Source organism: Peromyscus californicus, unplaced genomic scaffold (genome assembly GCF_007827085.1).
Source record: "Peromyscus californicus insignis strain IS unplaced genomic scaffold, ASM782708v3 Scaffold_3__1_contigs__length_106647218, whole genome shotgun sequence".
In the NCBI taxonomy this organism is placed as follows: Eukaryota; Metazoa; Chordata; class Mammalia; order Rodentia; family Cricetidae; genus Peromyscus; species Peromyscus californicus.
This window is the reverse complement of record NW_026294551.1, coordinates 35,967,416-35,986,205: the sequence shown is the minus strand read 5'-3', so window position 1 is coordinate 35,986,205 and position 18,790 is coordinate 35,967,416. Positions and strand designations below refer to the sequence as shown.

General features: G+C 42.3%; 1 protein-coding gene and 1 long non-coding RNA gene across 5 annotated transcripts in view; one reads left to right on the top strand and one right to left on the bottom strand.

The window, feature by feature from the left end:
- Cltc (clathrin heavy chain) overlaps positions 1-12,378 on the bottom strand; it is a 64,108-nt gene extending 51,730 nt beyond the window's left edge. The window contains exon 1 of one of the 2 annotated variants that reach the window (XM_052758871.1): positions 12,119-12,378. In XM_052758871.1, coding sequence (XP_052614831.1) covers positions 12,119-12,160 — 42 coding nt within the window. In that variant the 5' untranslated portion in view covers positions 12,161-12,378. The remainder of the gene's footprint in view (positions 1-12,118) is intronic. The other variant, XM_052758872.1, reaches the window with a different exon arrangement.
- Positions 12,379-12,563: 185 nt separating this feature from the next.
- Positions 12,564-18,790, top strand: part of LOC128122972 (uncharacterized) — a 46,087-nt gene continuing 39,860 nt past the window's right edge. For all 3 annotated transcript variants that reach the window (XR_008222542.1, XR_008222541.1, XR_008222540.1), the window contains exons 1-2: positions 12,564-12,752; positions 18,397-18,496. This is a non-coding gene — a long non-coding RNA (uncharacterized LOC128122972). The remainder of the gene's footprint in view (positions 12,753-18,396; positions 18,497-18,790) is intronic.

Here is an 18,790-nt window from a genome sequence, read left to right as displayed (position 1 = left end):
GAGAAATTCTGACTCTTGGCAAAAACTACAAATTGAATGCAATACAAGCAAAGAACCACAGCCAGAGACAAGGACTAGAAGACAGTTTAGCTTGATAGTACTGGAGTCTCTTAAAGACCTAAGGAATGGTTCCTAACCTATTACTGACTGGGGATTTTGTTTGCTTGTTTTGTTTTTGTTTTTTTGAGACATGGTTTCTCTGTGTAGCCCTGGCTGTCCTGGAACTCACTCCATAGACCAGGCTGGCCTCAAACTCACAGGGATCCACCTGGCTCTGCCTCCTAAGTACTGGGATTAAAGGAGTGCACCACCACTGCCTGGCTAAAACCATTTTTCTATGTCACAAGTCCATGACTTTTTAGCCAGAGCATCAGGTTGTATTCAGTCCAACCCCAACAGTACGCTGCTGCACATACTGATTTGAATTTTCTACAATATGCGGACAGATCAGATCTGTTAAGAAATTAGATAGCATGCTGCACTACTCATTTTCTGCTTGGATTACTAATTTATAGCATGACCAATTTACCAGTTGCTAGAATTTACAAAACCAGATCATTTTATTTTACAAATTACTGAAATATTTCCTTGTGGCACAAATGCCACAAATCTGAAGCTCACACGAATGAATGAAATTGCATTCAACATGAAGAGTTACTGGCTATATCAAAACAACTTAATATTAGCATATCAGGCAGTCCAAACAAGATTGCAATCACTAAATAGTTTATTTGTCTTCATTTAACACCAATTGAGCACCTATTATTTGGAAACTTGATTTCTGTCTTTCCTTCTAAGGATCTTAATTTGTAGTTTAGCCTGGCCTACAACTTCAGACCCTTCTGCCTCAACCTCCCAAGTACTGGAATTACAAGCATATGTCCCCATGTCCGTTTTCTTTTTTTGTTTTAAAATATTTATTTTTATGTACAAGTACTCTGTTTGCATGTATGCCTGCATTACAGAAAAGGGCATCAGATTCCATCATATACAGCTGTGAGGCACCATGTGGTTGCTGGGAATTGAACTCAGACCTCTGGAAGAATAGCTAGTACTTTTAATCAATGAGCCATTTCTCCAGCCACATGCCCCCCCCCATTTTCAATCCAGTATTTTAAGTATAATTTTTGTATCAAACTTTTACTTTAATTAAACTGTAATTTTATCACTAATTATTACTGAGGAAATTGAGGTGGGAAAAGCAGATTTTTAGGCTTTTAGAGACTTGTATTCAAATTGTAGATAATGTTTTCCAAAAAGGGAAAAAAAGCCATCTTAGTAATGTACAGTCACTGAAACAGGTTAAAAAAAATGAAGAATCCTGGGTGTGGTGGCACACACCTTTACTCCTAGCACTTGGGAGGCAGAGGCAGGTGGATCTCTTGAGTTTGAGGCCAGAGTGGTTTACACAGCAAGTTTCAGGCCAGTTAGACAGTGGGACCCTGTCTCAAAAAGAAAACATATCTTTTTTGTTTGGTCAAAGAGAAGGGATATCCTTAACGCTTAGAATAAGTTCTAGTTTATCAAACTAATCTTGCTTCCTTCATATAAGCAAAGCTTGTTTCCACAATCTAAAAATACCTTTTATTCCATTTATTTTGTTCACTTCAGTTCCTAAATATGTAGCCTGTTCTAGGCTAGGCATGGTGGTACATGCCTGTAATCCCAGCACTCAAGAGGCTAAGTTAGTAGAGGCCGGGTCACACAGCAAAGTCCTGCCTTCCCCCACCTATACACACAACAGAAACAAGACAGAACGTAATGAATGATCCCATTTATGTAAAACAGCCACAAAACTAAGTCCTTAGAGACAGAAGCAGGTTACCAGTTGCCAAGGGATTGTTCAATGGGTAGAATTTCCATCTCAGGCAATGAAAAATGTGTTGAAAATATACACCTAAGTGATGTCACATTTAAACATTAAGTCATTCAATTTTTATTTGCTTAATTATCTATTTAGAAATAAAGTCTTGGCTGACCTCACACTTAAATCCTCCTGCCTCGGCACCCACAGAGCTGAGATTACAGGTGAGTGCTGGGTTTCCAAGACTGTGCCACAAACACGGCACAGAATGCTGTTTACATTCATGTTCATGTAAAACGGTTAATTTAAGTTTTGTGAATTTTATCAAAAAAAAAAAAAAAAAAAAAAGCTTAAAAAGGCCAGGGGGTTAGCTCAGAAATAAGAGATTATACTTAGCAGGGGCAAGACCCTGGGTTTTATTACCAGTGAGTGAGCACATATACATACTCGCATTCACTCGCCAAAGCTTTTAGCCCCTTTGAAAGTATAAACTCAGATTAGGTGGACTTAAATAATTCAGTCATTTGACTTTCTTTATATATAGGAAAAGGAAACCTGTGATGGAGAAATGGTGCAGAGGACGAGCACTTCTTGCTCCTCCAGGAGACCGGAGTTCAATTCCCAGCAGCTATGTGGGTGGCTCACAAGTGCCTCTACGGGGCCTCTTCTGGCCTCCATGTGTACCCACAACCAACCCACCTCCATTTATAAAGATAAAAAAAATTAAAAAAGGAGTAACTTGAAAAATATTTTCACACATCACAATGTAGAAACTTTAACTCTTTGTTATGTTTTGAACGTATGCCCCCACAAAGTTCATGTTTGGGCAACCCCAAATCATATGTAAATCATATGGTTGTATGGTGGGCCTTTGGAGGTATTATGGTTTGAATATGCAATGTCTCCTACAGGTTCACATGTTGGCTTATTTGGTCCTCAGCTACCTTCATGTTAGAATTCTGGAGACTTGAGGAGGACACCATCTGCTTCTAGCAGTCATGACATGAAGAACCCCCTCAACCATGAGGAGGAGATACCCACTGCCGTGATTTTCTGCCCAAGTATGTGTAACCAAACAACCACAGACTGAACCCTCCAAAACCCATTTCCTTCTTCAGGTCATGTTCACAGATATCTTAGTCACAGCTACACAAAAAAATAAGACAGAAGGCAACAAAGATTTGATGAGCTGACACTGCTCTATATGAGCCAAATCCAAGCCAACCTGGTCTCCTCTTGCCATTTGATGCCTTCTCCAGATGCTGTAACCAGGCCCTCACCAAAGGCGAAGCAATGTTCGTGCACTTGTCACCTCCCAGAACCATAATTCAAATAAATGTCTAGTCTTAATAAATTATAAATCTCATGTATTCTGTACTAGCAACAAAAATCAACAGATACTATTTTCATAAGCATTTTTTAATACCAGTGCCTTTTTAGTACCAGAAAAATCATCTCTACGCCAAAATGCTTTTTAAAAATCCATTATGGTAGCACTGGAGAGATTGCGCAGTGGTTAAGAGCACTGGCTGCTCTTCCAGAGGACCCAGGTTTGACTCCCAGCATTCGTATGGTGGTTCACAATCATCTTTAACTCTAGTTCCTGGGAATCCAACACCCTCTTCATCTCCTGTGTAGGCACTGCACGAATGTGGTGCAGATACTCATATAGGCAAAACACTCGTATACTATAAATTTTAATTAAGGTACAACCACGAAACTTTTAGACATGCTTCAAATTTCATGTGCATAGCAGGGAATTTCTTCCCATTTGTCTTAGGATATAAATTATCAGGGAATAGTTAAGAAATTTGCGACATCCAAGAGTTCCAATTGTGAGGCCACATGAAGAAGAAATTGTAAGATATATAAAGTAGCCTTATACAAATACATACAGGTGATTTCAGGCACATGGTAGTTTTTGTCAAATAACATTTTAGTGTTCAAGTAAGTAACTGTGAGAAGCTTAATAACATGCAGACTTTTGTTTTTCCAAACAGGGTCTTGCTATATAATCATGGCTGGCTTGGTACTCAATATTCAGGGCAAGCTGGTCTCAACTTGGAACATTCCTCTTGCTACCCTGTCAGGCTCAGCAACACTTTTACTGTAAACTGACTACTGTCTACAACTGTGTGTGTGAGGTGAGTGTGTGCCTGTGTGCCCTGACACATGTGTGGAGGTCAGAGGACAACTCTGTGCAGCTGGTTCTCCCCTTCCACTGTGAGTTCCAGGGACTAAGGAGTCATCAGATTTCCACAGCAAGCACTTTTTCTTGTTGAGCCAACTGGCAGGACCTCAGTAAGACTCTTAGTAAAAAAATTCTTTCCCGAAAGATGTTTCATGGTTAAAAATCAAGGGTGGTAGTGGTACACACCTTTAATCCCAACACCCAGGAAGCAGAAGCAGGCAGATCTCTGTGAGTTAGAGGACAACCAATGCTACAGAGAGAAACCCCGTCTCAAACCCCGCCCTACTCCACCCCCCCCCCAAAATCAATCACAAATCCATCTTGTCCACAGTTCAATATTCCCAAATATAGATTACTGCAGAGTGGAGAAAGAGATGGGTTTTATAAACCATGTAACCCTTACAGGTTTCTTTTCACCTGATTAACCATCCTCAAATTAAGGTGCATTCAAAGTTCTAAGCCTATACATTTATAAATTCTACAGGTTGAGCATGTGTAGTTTTTGGTGGATTCTCAGATGAGCCAGCTGGTCAGAAATAAATAAATGAAAGCAACTGTTAACTCCCACTTTTCATCTACTATGATTCCCCATTTCAATAGATAAAGATCATCAAAACACTGTTATCTCTAAGCCCCTTTGGTGTGCGTCACCATAGGGTTCTTCCCTTTCCTACTCCAGAAATAGTCTAGGTATAGAAAATGGAAAACAATCTGGCAGAACTCCAAGATCTTGGCTTCAATAACTGGGCAGACTGTAGTTTTCTTCTTCAACATGCTGTACATGTGTACCTTGAGTAGATAAAAGGACACTTCTCGAAAGCAGTTGAGAAGGATCAATAAGGTCTAAGTATTATGCCATACACACAACCTGTACTACAGTATAACTTCACAGTTGCCGAGAAGTATACTAATAAATGAGGAAGTTGGGATGAGCTAAAATCCTGACATAATCAAATAAAACCCAGACCAGCATTTTCCAAAACTGTACACTGCAGTTTAAAGTTACACAGTATGATGAAATGTGGTTTTAATGAGTTTGGTTCCTATTCTCGCAGAAATAACTGGAAAAGAAAGCCTACTTTCCCTAACTTAAAAGCAAACAAACAAACAAAAACTATATCCCTATTAAGTCTGAAAAGGAAGAATACAGCTGTCAGTTCTGCCTCCAAAGCACAACTCTACAGATCTGCATCCATTCTCCTTCCTACCGCATGCTACTCAAGCTGAGCGAGCATATTCTACTCTTCCCTCCCTCCCTGATCCTCAAGTACAATATCTCCCAATTCAAGTTTTACATTGGTATAAACCCAAAATCATGACCATACAGTGAAACAGACAACAGTGGCTTCGGAATGGAACACACTCACTCTTGTCATTAAGGAAAAGGCAATAGGAAAGTCCCAAAACTTCTACCTTATGAGAGAGATGCAGATAATCCCGGTCACAAGTCAACTTAATCCTAATCTTTTTTGGGTATTTTATCTGAGCACTCAGAGAAAATCCCCTTTAAAAGTATCATCTAAATAATTAAGACGAAGAGAAAATAAATGATTGCTCATATAAAAGCTATTATGCCACCAGACACAGTGGCACATGCCTTTAACTCTAGCCCTTGGGAGGCTAAGGCAGGAGGATGAAGAATTCAAGCACTTAGTCTACATGCATACATAGGAAGACGCTATCTTCAAAACAAAACCACCTAAATAAACTAAAACTGCTGGGGCTGGAGAGATGGCTCAGTAGTTAAGAACAAACACTAGCTACTCTTCTAGATGACCTGGGTTCAAATCCCAGCATCCAAAAGATGACTTCCAATTGTCTGTACTTTAGATCCAGGAGATCCAACGCCCTCTTCTGGCCTCTGTGGGCATTGCACACATGTGGTACATGCCCTACACAGACAAAACACTTAAATGCATGAAAAGAAACAACACTACTAAATGTATGAACTAAAGAACACCTCAGTACAGAACAAGCAATAGTGACTTTTTAAAAAATTTTATTATAATGTGTGTGCATGCACATACATGCCATGGTATGTATACAGAGGTCAAAAGACAACTTTGTGCATTCAGTGAGATGTAGAGTTAGTTTGTGAAGTCAGTGCAGCAGGTTCAAGTGATTGAACTCAGGTGGCTAGGCTTATGCAACAAAGTGCCTTTACCAGCTGAGCCATCTCACTAACCTAATTGTGATATACTTTGCAGTTCAAACTATATAGACTAGCTGGGCGGTGGTGGCACATGCCTTTAATCCCAGCACTCAAGAGGCAGAGCCAAGTGGATCTCTGTGAGTTCGAGGCCAGCCTGGTCTACAGAGTTCCAGGACAAGCTCCAAAGCTACACAGAAAAAAACAGTCTCAAAAAAACAAAACACAAAAACCTATATAGACTATTCACTGAAGAAAGCACCTTGCCAAAATGAAAATATAAATACTAAAATCTAATTACTAACTGCGTGGTCCGATAAGTTTACTGCTGTAACTTCAGCTTTCCCATCTATAAAGGAAGGGTAATCCCAACTATCTAGGGGGATGAACATAAAACATTTAGCAGGCTTTTAATAAGTACATAGTAGGTATTTAAGTAGCTGTAAAAATGGAGTTTGATTTTTGTAGCTTAAATTTGAGGGCAATTATCTAAGCTTTTGGCCATCCCTACAAATTAATAACATTAACTAGAGTTGATGGTAGACACCTAGAAGTATGATTGCCACTGGCTTACAAGATAAGCTGATTTCATATAGTGTTAGCATGGCAAATATGTAAAATGAATTCATTCTAGTATAAAAGACTATCAACTATGAATATATTTCCCACCTCAGTGAGTATATTCACTTCACCAACACCACCTTAAAGAATGTAGAAATAGGAGGACCATGAGCTTGAGACCACCCTTCTTGACTACACAGCTAAGAGATACCCTAGCCTTAAAAAAAAAAAAAAAAAAAAAAACCAACAAACAAAAAGGAATAAAAAAAAAAACAGTACAATGTAGTGGGACACAGACTGCTACCACTCTGAATGCAGGATTATAGCAACTTCCAGGCTAGCCTGGTCTACACTGCCTCAAAAAAAAAAAAAAAAATCATAGATTTGGAAGGAGACACAACTTCAGATCACTAATTTTTAAAACCATTGTTGTATTAAATCCTATATATCAAATGTTCAGATATATAAAAGATCTACAGAGAGACAACACCTATGGTTACAAACAAGAAAAGAATGCAAGATGCAATCTGTATTATTCATATAGATGGCCATAAGCAACACCTCACACTGAGCTCTTAAAACTTGGATACTGTGACTCATTTTACAGTAGTTCAAATCAAATAACTAGTAGTTGATGACTGAGTCAACTATTAGAAAATCAAGTCAGCTGGACATGGTGGCCCACGCCTTTGGAATCCCAGCACTAGGGAAGCAGAGGCAGATGGATTTGAATTTGAGGCCAGCCTGGTCTACTTGAGTTCTACGCCACGTAGGGCTGCATAGTCTCAAAAAATAAAAATAAAAAATAAACCAAGATAAAACAGAAAAAAGTAAATAATCTAGTGTGCAAATCTGGTGTTCTTACAATAAAGCATATAATCTCTAAATACATATGAAGTACTTCCAATGAAGATAAGGTCTAGACCCAGATGTCTGGGTGCAAAAATGTCCATTTTGAATAAATTTTTTTTTCTTTTTGATTTTTTTTGAGACAGGGTTTCTCTGTGAAGTTTTGGTGCCTGTCCTGGAACTCACTCTGTAGCCCAGGCTGGCCTCGAACTCACAGAGATCCACCTGCCTCTGCCTCCGGAGTATTAGGATTAAAGGTGTGCACCACCTCCGCCCAGACATTATGAATAAAATTTTAAAGTAAACCAAAATGTTCAAAAATTGTAAAATACCTTGATCGCAAATTTTACACTGATTACATGATAAACAGTATTTCCAGTGTAATGAGTTAAATCAAAGATGAATTCCACCTCTATTTTTAGCAAAATCAGTGGCTCCCATTTTTCTCTTCTCCCATTTTTCTGTCTGTCAGCACCTGTTCCACCATCCCCTAAGCCCTCCTCTGTTCACCCTATCACACCACTAGTCACACTCTAAACAGGTAAGGACAAAGTCCAACAGGAAACAAAAGCAGTAGGAAGTCTATGTGGCTTCTTCCTCTCTCTTTTTACAAATTAGATTTATTTATTTGTTTGTTTATTTGTTTATTTATTTATTTATTTGTTTGTTTGTTTATTTATTTATTTATTTTGGTTTTTCAAGACAGGGTTTCTCTGTGTAGCTTTGCGCCTTTCCTGGAACTCACTTGGTAGCCCAGGCTGGCCTCGAACTCACAGAGATCTGCTTGGCTTTCCCGAGTGCTGGGATTAAAGGCGTGCGCCACCACCGCCCGGCTAGATTTATTTATTTTATGCACATGAGCATTTTGCCTACATATACATATGTGCACCACGTGTGCCTGGTGTCCTCAGAGGTCAGAAGAGCCCCTGGAACTAGAGTTACAGATGATTGTCAGTTGTCATCTTCTGCCGAGAAAGTAATCCTCACCCTCAAGCATGGAGGCATCTCAGACCATGTGGCATCTCTCAAAGGCAATCACTGCAGCAGTGCATGGTGGCAGGCTTAGAGTCCCAGCACTGAGGAGGCTGAGAAGATTTTTGAGTCGGAAAACACCCTGAGCAACATTAGCAAGATACTGTCTCAAAAACAGATGATTTATGGCCAGGTGTGGTGGTTAATCCCAGCACTCTGGAGCCAGAGGCAAGCAGTTCTCCTAGAGTTCAAGGCCAGCCTGGTCTACACAGTGAGTTCCAGACCAGACAGGGCTACACAGTAAGACCCTGCTTCAAAAGAAGAAGGGAGGAAGAGAAGAAAGGAGGGCAAGAGGAACAAATTATTCCATTCTTCAAAACACTGTTTTAGAGCTCTAGATGGAGATCCCATTCTGACTGTGGTCCCTGAGCCTACTTCGGTCTCACTTTCTTCACTGTGAAGGAGAGGACCAAGGACCAAGTGAAGACAGTCGGAATCTGCTCTTCTATGCACTCTCCACCTCATTCATCATCACCGGGTCCCTGAAGATACACATCCCAGTTACAATCAGAAAGATTTGCTCCAACAGCAAACTACCAAGTTCCTAAGACTACAGATTTCACTGCATTAAAATGAAAACTATAGTTTTACATTCCTTCAAGTATTCCCCAATCAGAGCACAAGTTTTTTCAGTAAAATTAACCAACTCCTTAAAGCTGAGTAAATTAACATTTAAAAAATTCTGGAAAAAAAAAAAAACTGTTTTCAGTTTAGAAACTCTTTCCCTGTTAGACTAAAGCGTAACTCCAGGTGAGGTGCTCTTCTAGTCTACCTAAGCATGTATTACCTCCCAGGAAAACCAAAACCTTAGCAGGAATCAACTATTCAGCTCAGCAACATACTGCATGCCTGCATTTATGGATCAAAGGGAGAAGAACAGGGTGGGGAGATTTGTAAAGGAAAACTAAAAGTACCAGAGTGTTCAACAGAATGTGCCAATTGCAAAGATGCTTAATATGCCAAGAATTGAGAATTTCAGGCAGTGGAGTTTTGCTGTAGTTTTGTTTGTTGAGACAGGGTTTTGCTGGCTGGCACCGAACTTCCTGAGTTCTGCAGCCTAGCATTTCTTCAGAATCTGCAACTCTGACAAAAACTCCTTCATCACATAAAACATTAACATTTATGTGATGTGATTGATATTCCAAGCCTTGATGACAGATCTTCATGAAAACAGCAATTTTTATTTGCAACATTCTTACAAAAAAGTTTAAAATAAACTTAGAGTTTGCTGTTAAGTTTCACAAGTTAACTCTACACTCTCTAGTTCCTCATTTCCAGTTCTTCTATGTGTTTTAGAAAATTGTTTTCTACTAAGCACAATGGTATAGAGGCTTGGAGATCAAAGACCTCAGATGACAACTGAAATATTCCTTCCAATGATGTGCTCAAAGAGAGTGGATAAAAACCTGAGGTCAGGAGATACATTGTCTAGAAGAGGTGACTGGGGCTTTTTGTGCAACTGATCACTATCTACTGGAATGGAATCCTACCAGCCCAGCATAAGCTTCAAGTGTAACATGGCCCTACAAAAAATAAATGGCAGACATCTTCAAGAATACTTGTGAAGCAATTTTGTATATATCCAAAATCTTCACATTTGAGAAAACAGTTTCAATTATTTGCAGAAATTGCTACTCACATGCCACACCTGCATTAAATTTATTTTAATTTGGGACAAGTTTGAATTCCAATCTGTAGGACCATTCAACAATTCTTCTCTCCCCACCCCTCTCCAAAAAACAAACACAAAACAAAACAAAAAACAGCTGAACTTTGTGACTGTAAGTGTTCCTTTTCTGCATATCCAATCACTCTTAGCTAGCTAGTGTGCAATTCTGTCCCATGTGAGGAATATCGAAAATATATAGTGTTGGGAACCATACAGCCTCGTACTGGACCAGTGGACCTGTATATGAGTGCTTGTCCAATGGGTCTCCACATGAAGCAAAAGCCCACGGGGACAGTCTCACTGGGCAAGGACCAGTGTATTTAATAGAAATGAAAAACTATAATCACCAATGATCAACAAATAACATTTACCAAGAGGCAAACCACTGTCATGTGAAACGATTAGCAATTGCCTTTGCTTGTCTTGTGTACGGTTTATAAACATGTCTGCAGAAAGGTTTTTATTTCTGGTGCACTTTAATATGGACAAGTCCACTGTCCACTAGGATCCAGGAACAGTGTGAAGGCACGAACTCTTCATATTCGTTGTTGAAAGAGGGAACCCAAACAAGTTTGAATTGAGGACAAAAATTCACTTCTTGATCAGCACTGTCATTTTCAGACCTTTGCAAAACTGTGATCTTAATGCCCAAACAGATGGATTATTTGAATTGGACCATTGCACCTTCCTTCTAGAAATTAGCTGAAAGCAGGCTTCTTTATGGGGATATTTGGGAAGAAGTAACTTAATATGACTAAACAATGATGTTAAGGAGCCAGGGCAAGTGAACGAGGAAATTCAGCAGTTCAGAAGAAGCTTAATTCAGCGAAGCCCTCTAATGGTCACCTGCCTAGGCCAACCACTGGCATGCTGCCATGCTAGACAATGGTGTATTGACTCCAGGATAAGGTTTAGTGGGGGGAAGGTCGCCCCAACCTACTAAAAAGAAGCCAGTTACAGATCAACTGGTCTGGTACTGACTCAGAGCAGTTATACACTTACTAACAGGCTCTGGTGAATTCCACACAATCCTGTGAGACACACACCTGCCCTAATCCCACAACTACCTGCTAGATTCCAGTGGGCCACAAATAACCTCTAAATAACTCTCCCTACCTTCTAGAATCAAAGGGAGGCTAAGAGCTACACCACCCCACGAAGAAACCAAGAAAGGAAAAATATGCGCATTCCTTTGGGACCTTGACCCCAGGCACCCTGAGGCTGACACCGCCCCTAGCCGCCCCTCCATCTCTCTTCTTTCTGTTCCTGCAGTGAGTGACCTTCGGCACCTTATAGTCAGGGAAGGCAAGACACAAGCCACTGCTACCCCAACCCCAAGGTGCCTTTCTCAGTTGTGAACTGCAGAGAGAAGACGAGAAAGGTTGCTCCTTCCCAACCCGCCCGCCACACAATTTCTGGGTGCAGACTCGCTGTGGAAATGGGAATAGACCAAGGGAAGGTGACAGCCCCGCATCGGCCCGGGGTTAAAGAGAATTCTCGCTCCGGGAGAAACGTGCGAGAATCTCTCCCCGCTTCCCCCCTCCCCAAATGAATGGACTGAGTAAAATGGAAAGGGGGTCTAGTCTAGTATGCGCAGTTCTTGCAATTCAGGAAGCAGATCAAGAGGCCGTCAGACGCAAGGCCTGGCCTCGCCGCCCTTTGCACTCCAATTCGTCATTTCCATCTTAGTCTAATATCACTTAACCCTTTAGGCTTTCGAGAGACTGTCCCTTCCTCCATCTACGCCAAATACCGAGCCCCCCCCCCCGCTCCCCTCCCCTCGATTCCTTTCAGGCCGAGGCGCCAGCTTCTTCTTTCCCACGACCCTCGAAAAGGCCCTCAGCAGCCCCGACCCACACACACCTGGAGATGCTCCTGAAAACGAATTGGCAGAATCTGGGCCATGGCGCTGTCGGGGGGGTATGGTCTCCTCCTGTCACTGGGGCTACGGGGCAGTGCCTGCCCGGGCTCTCCAAGGGAGAGGAGGAGAAGGGGAAGGGGGGGAGGCTGGGCTCAGCAGGATACTCTCCGGGGACGCAGGAAACTGGCAGGCAGACGAAAGAGCTTGGGTCGGGGGCGGAGGCTCCAGGGGCCGGGAGAGCCGCAATGGCGGAACCGGGAGCAGCGCAGACTCCGGAAACGGCTGAGCCCTGCGGAAGGATCCCGGGGCAGAACTCCGCCCAGCCTGCTCACTCCCTCCGCCTTATGTAGCCTTCCACGAGCGCCGCGCCGCGGTCGGGCGTAGGAATTCAGGGACGCAGTGCGCCGAGCGCCCTTCGCGGACGCGACAGCGGGGAGGCAGGAGAAACCCAGGGACTACTTTTTTTCGACTCATCACTTTCCCCAGGCTCCGGTTTCTCCCTCCTCCCCTCCCCCCACCTTTTTTTTTTTTTTTTTTTTTTAACATTTTGCCACATCATGCGACTCGGGGCGACCGACGTCATTTCCGCAGGCGCTGTAGGCCCCACCCACGCACTTCCAGGTGCACGTGATGCGGGTAGGGAAGGGTCGGTTGACGGCTGCCAGAGCGGAGGACGAGGGTTAGGGAATGGCCGCGGCGGCGGCTGGAGATGAGGCGGCGGTTGGGCCCCCTGCCGGCGTGGCGGCCGGGGCGTGGGGACAGCTAGCGCCTGAGGAGGAGGCCGCGGCGTGGGCGCCGGGGTGACTCAGGAAAACGGCCGCGCCGCAGCGCTCTTCGGGCGGCTGCCTGCGGCGCGCCTCCCCCGCCCGGTTTCATGCAGTGGGTGGTTGCTGACACCTCAGGGAGGGGAGGAGGGGGTGGCGATCATGCCGGGCTGCAAGCCTCCCTGCCCTGACGCACGCCCTTCTGACGCGGGGAGAACCGGCCGGCTCTCCGAGTTCCTCAGATAAACCACCTCCGAGGACAGACAGGGAAGGCCATGTGAGAAGTGTCTCGGGCTGGCCCTGGAGAGCGCTCCCGCGGACATGTTAGTGGATTTAGACCCACCTAGTGTAGAGATCAGCTTGGCCTTGGAGTGTTCAGATTTAGATCAAGGGCCGGTTTCTTGGAGCGGAGGGATTGACTGTTAGTCATACGTGTTAGGAGGACCACTGCCTTGGAGTAGCAGGGTGGGCAATGTAAGCACTTCAGAACCGGAGCACGGTGTCTCCCCACAGCCTTAAGGTATCTGCAGCATTCGTTGGCGATTATAGCCGCCTCCGAGCCCTTGATCAAGTATAAGATGTAATGGTTCACAATAGCATCAGTATAAGCAAGGTTTATAGAATTCAATCCCATGCCTTTCATCTTGGTATTTTTTAAATTCCCCTGAAAACTCTTGAGAGAATTATTTTCAATGCCCCTTTCATTAACATAAAAACCCACTGTGTATACAGTAATTTTGTGTAAGCAGTTTTGCTTAGAGGAATCTGCTTAGTCATTTTACTTGCTTTTAGTGCCCCCCCCCATACTGTCTTGCATACCTAGGCTGAGACAAGAAACTGGCAGATAAGAGGGCAGTCCGAGATGGTTGTGAAGAAGAACCTTGCCACCATATTGTAGGATGCTTTGTGTGTGCATAATTTCACTTTATTATGACAAGCATTTGAATGTGCTCTGTACTGCAAGGTTTAAATGACCATTTTAATATGAAGTTTTAAGTCCTTTTTTTGAAGTGGGCAGACTCTAAATTAAAATTCTAAGGGAGTTACTGTTTTATTACAGAAATAGCAGTAGCTTAATCGAATTGCATTTTCAGTCTCAGAATTTGGGATGTAAGAGCTACATCATGAACAGATCACCACAATTTAATTTATTGACTAGTGCCTTGCATTTTTATACAGACACTGTAATTCTAAGGACATTTAGAATCTCGAGAGCAATTGATTTTACTTACTTGGTGTGAAATAGCCAACCAAAAAGTACAGAGTCCTGAGACTGCTGTGTCATCACACATAGAAATGTCAAGAATGAGTTGTTTTCAGAAATCCTTTAGGAAGGAAAGTAGATTGTGATATCCCAAATCATTTTGCTTATTAACAGAACTGCCTTCTTGCCTGCCCAAGCCTTCTCTCATCCCGAGTATGAAAGACAGTACTGGGGGAAAGCACTAAAAGCAGCTCGGTGACTAAGCAGATTTCTCCCAGCAAAGGCACCTTAAATTTAAAACAGTAAGAGAAAAGGTCCAGATGATAATGCTGAGAGCACTGTAGTACACACCCATAATCCCCACACTGGGGAGTTCTGAGGCAGGAGGATTGAGAGTTCAAGACAGCCCTGCCACATAGCAAGACCCTGTCCCCCAAAACTAAAACAGCCCCCAAACTGGCATGTCTTTTTAAAGATCAGTAACTTGTGGTAGTAAAGGATGTATATTATGAGATTATGCTATCTAAATATCCAGACACATAGAAGCAAGAGGGCAGTTCCCTAGCTTAAAAACTGTGTTTCCTAAACTGTACCTGAAAGGCATGGTTTTAAGTCCTACCTTAAAATAGATAACCTAATAAGCCTTAAAACAAATTCTGCTATCAAGAAGTAATTCTTTTACTGGGAACAGACTACTGCATTGGATGACTCATCACCCTGGCTTTAGTTTCGGATGTTTTAGTGAAGAAGCCATTTTTACAGAAGTATCAGTAGTAGCCCCTTGCATATTAAGTACCTTAAAAAAAGGGCGGGGGGGTGGGCCCTGGGTTTGGTCCTCAGCTCCTGGGGGTGGGGGACACACGACACGACTACATTGCTTGGTATGTTACTTTGAGAAATTCTAGTTTCTCAAAGCACAAGAAAACTACATTATCCATCAGTACCTATATTTTATGCTAGAAATTCTAAAGTCTTAATATGTATAACCATGGAGGGGTGGGACAAAAACACTACTTTTAGGTTGGGTGTGGTGGTATATACATGCCTGTTATCCCAGCACTTGCCACTTGGGAGGTTTAGGGAGGAGAATCAGGAATTCAAGGCTGTTTTCCAGTATCAGCCAGGCTGAGAAACATGAAACCCTGCCTCAAAACTTTGATAGCCAGGAATCTGCACCTGAGTGGGTGAGGCAGGAGGATTGATGTCAGTTCAAGATCAGCCTAAAATAGAAATATTGTCTCAAAAAAAAAACCAAAAAAAAACAAAAAACCTTTTGTTGTAGGCTTCCTTCTTAGTTCATCTTTTTTCTTTTTTGGTTTTTCAAGACAGGGTTTCTCCTGGAACTCACTCTGTAGACCAGGCTGGCCTCAAACTCACAGAGATCACCTGCCTCTGCCCCCAAGTGCTGGGATTAAAGGTGTGTTCGCCGCGGTGCCGCCGCCACTACCACCTAGCTATAGTTGTTCATCTTAAGGCAACCCCAAAACTAAAGCTTTTTAAAAACTGACCTTTTAAAAACAGCTTGAGCTAACTACAGTGTAAAAGTCACAGAGTAAAGGCATTCCTCAAAGGTTAATTTGAAAGCAGAACTCTAAAACTAATGCTTTGTATCAAATATAATTAGATCTTAATGAAATCATGAGAGACACACTTTGGAATTACACAGGTGAGATAACTGGCTTTGCCATTTCAACCACCTTTGACATATCTCAGCCTTCTAGGGCTACTGATAGGAATCCCAGCAGGATTAGACTGGGGCTTCATCTTTTCATGCAAGATAAAAGAACACCATAGCACTTGCCACTAAGAAAATGAATATCCCTCCAGGTGGTGGTGGCACACCTTTAATCCAGCACTTGGGAGGCAGAGGCAGGTGGATCTCTGAGTTCGAGGCCATCCTGGTCTACAAAGTGAGTTCCAGAGCAGCCAGGACTACTGGAAGAAACCCTGCCTCAAGACTAAATAAATAAATAAATAAAAATTAAAAAAATATATATATATATCCATCCCTTGGGTCTCAGGAATTGGTCAAGTTCCTCAACAGGGATGGGGGTGGACAGAAACATTAGCAAAGCAAGGTAGCCTTTCTATTTTAGTATAACATGGACCTGAGTTTATAAGATATCTTCATTGTCAAGCTTCTCTTGAACAACTGTCTGGACAGGTTTTCTAATGTATCAGAGTGGCAGTAAGATCTAGAGAGAGTATTTACCTTAATAGCACCGAGTATGCTCCAAGTAAAAGGCTTTAAGACCAGCTTTGTGGGAACCAGCCTTGAATCTAGTCACATTAAACAGGTCCCTCCCATAGTTTCTGACAGATCCTTGCAAAGGAAGGAAGTAGCTTGGAACATTCTCTTAGGAAGTTATTTCAGGCTGTTTGGTGGGTTATGCCTTTAATCCTGGCATTTGGAAGGCTAAATCAAGAGGAAGATCAGTCTTGAGTTTGAGGCCAGCCTAGCTTACATAGTAAGTTCCAGATCAGCCTGGATTACAGAGTAAAACCCTGTCTAAAAACTGCTGTCCCCCAAAAGTCATCTTAGAACACTGGTTTAAATATAGTAGATTCACAGACCATTGTGGAAACACTTTAACTGTGCTGATCAATAAATGCCAATCGCATCCCTTTCCCACCCAGTAACAAGTCACAAAAGTTTGAGAGGTGCTGTTGAATGCAGAGGTAATGAGGGTAAAATGTGGGAATGATTTGTTACAGGTCTTTTCCTCCTGAATGTCTTATGTGTGTCTATGCATAAGATGTGTACATAGAGGCCAGAAGTCAACCTCAGATGTTCCTTAGGAACCATCCACCTCATTTTTTGTCTCTCACCTGGACCCAGGAGCTGAAGAGACCCCAACCCCCACCCCACCCCCACCCCGCCCACCTCCAAACACTAAAATTAGAAGCACATACCACCATGCCCGGATTTTTTTAAATTCCCTTTTTAAAAAATATGGTGCTGAGAATCAAACTCCATGCTTGCATAGCAAGCATTTTTTCTACTATCTCCCAAGCTCCTTCCAGTTCTAAATATGTAGAACTGTCTTTTTCATGCCCAGAGTTATTACTGTTTCCAGGTCAAAGCAAAGTACGGCCCACAAACACGTTCCTTCAACAATCAGTTTTGTCATACTCAAAGGTTAGATAGATCTCAGTAGCAGTGTGTATGCCCTATAGTAAACTTTCACTACCTCGGGGCAGAACAGTTAAGGACTGAAACTTAGTGAAGTTTTAGTTAAATCAGTAATGAAGTTCTAAGGACTTTTAACCTAGTTTATGCCCTTAAGTATTTTTCAGCACCTATAAAAGTCAAATACACGTGTTGAATTCTTTTGTAAAGGCTTTTTAAAAAATTGATATGGTGGGGGCTGTTGGTTAAGAGCCCTAGAAGAGAATCAGTTCAGTTCCCAGCACCCACACTGGGCAGCTCATAGTCATCTGTAACTCCAGCTCCGGGGATCCAATGCCCTCTTCTGTCCTCTGCAAGTGTACACACAGAGACATTTTTAAAGTTCAGAAAATTGATATAGGGAAGCAATTCTGAATCTTAAAGGTCTTATGTTCATCACAGTGATGTTTTTATATAGTGCCCCTAACATTATCACCTTGTCTCAATATGTACCAAACCAAGAGCACAATAGAAAAAAAAAACCTGGAGATGGAGCAGTGCTAGCATCACATACTAGACAAGTGCTCTACCACTGACCTACATTCACAACACTTGGGAGGCAGAGGCAGGAGGAGCAGTGTGACTTAGAGGCTAGCCTGGTCTGCATAGCAAGTTCCAGGCTAGCCACAGATACACAGGACTTTTTTTTTTTTCAAGACAGGGTTTCTCTGTAGCTTTAGAGCCTGAGCCTATCCTGGAACTCACTCTGTAGACCAGGCTGGCCTCGAACTCATAGAGATCCACCTGCCTCTGCATCCCGAGTGCTGGGATTAAAGGCATGCGCCACCACTGCCCGACTAAGACCTTTTCTTACCCTGTCACAACTTTTAAAAATGTTATATACCTGATGGTTGGCTTTTCCTGGTTGCTCATATTCCAAGTAATCGAGTTTAACATTGTCCAAATAATACAACTATAAAACTGCCATTCATTCTGTGACACTGGAATGATTGGAAAATTTGAGGCATTCATGATATAAGCTGTAGTACTTTGAGAAATGCATAACTCAAAGGCTTACACATTTGAATATGTGGTCTCTAGTTGGTGTTTGGGGGAGTTTTGGAGGCACATTCTTTCTGGAAGAATATCACTTGGGACTGACATTGAGAGTATATAGCTTCTTCTTTTATCATTCTGCTTCAGGCTTACTGTTAAAAGATTTGAACTCTTGGCTTCCTGCTGCTGCAATGCCTGCCACTTGTCATGCTTCTGTCCTGACATAGACATTTATACCTCTGAAACTGTAAGTTAAAATAAACTGTCTTCCTTAAATTGCCTTTGGTTATGGTGTTTTACCACAGTAAAAGAAAAATAACATACAGAGGTCTACTTCACACTTACTGATTTCAAATGTTTCTTTTTTGAGCCAGTGCTATTAACACCAGGAGTCATTAAAAGGTTCTCTTTTAGGTCCACTAAAAACCAGCCTGATCAGATATGGTCAGATGAGACTCATTACTAAGGAAGGCTTTAAAATTCTAGTTCTTGAAAGGAAATTAAATGGAGGAGTACACTGGCACACAATGACAGACTGTAA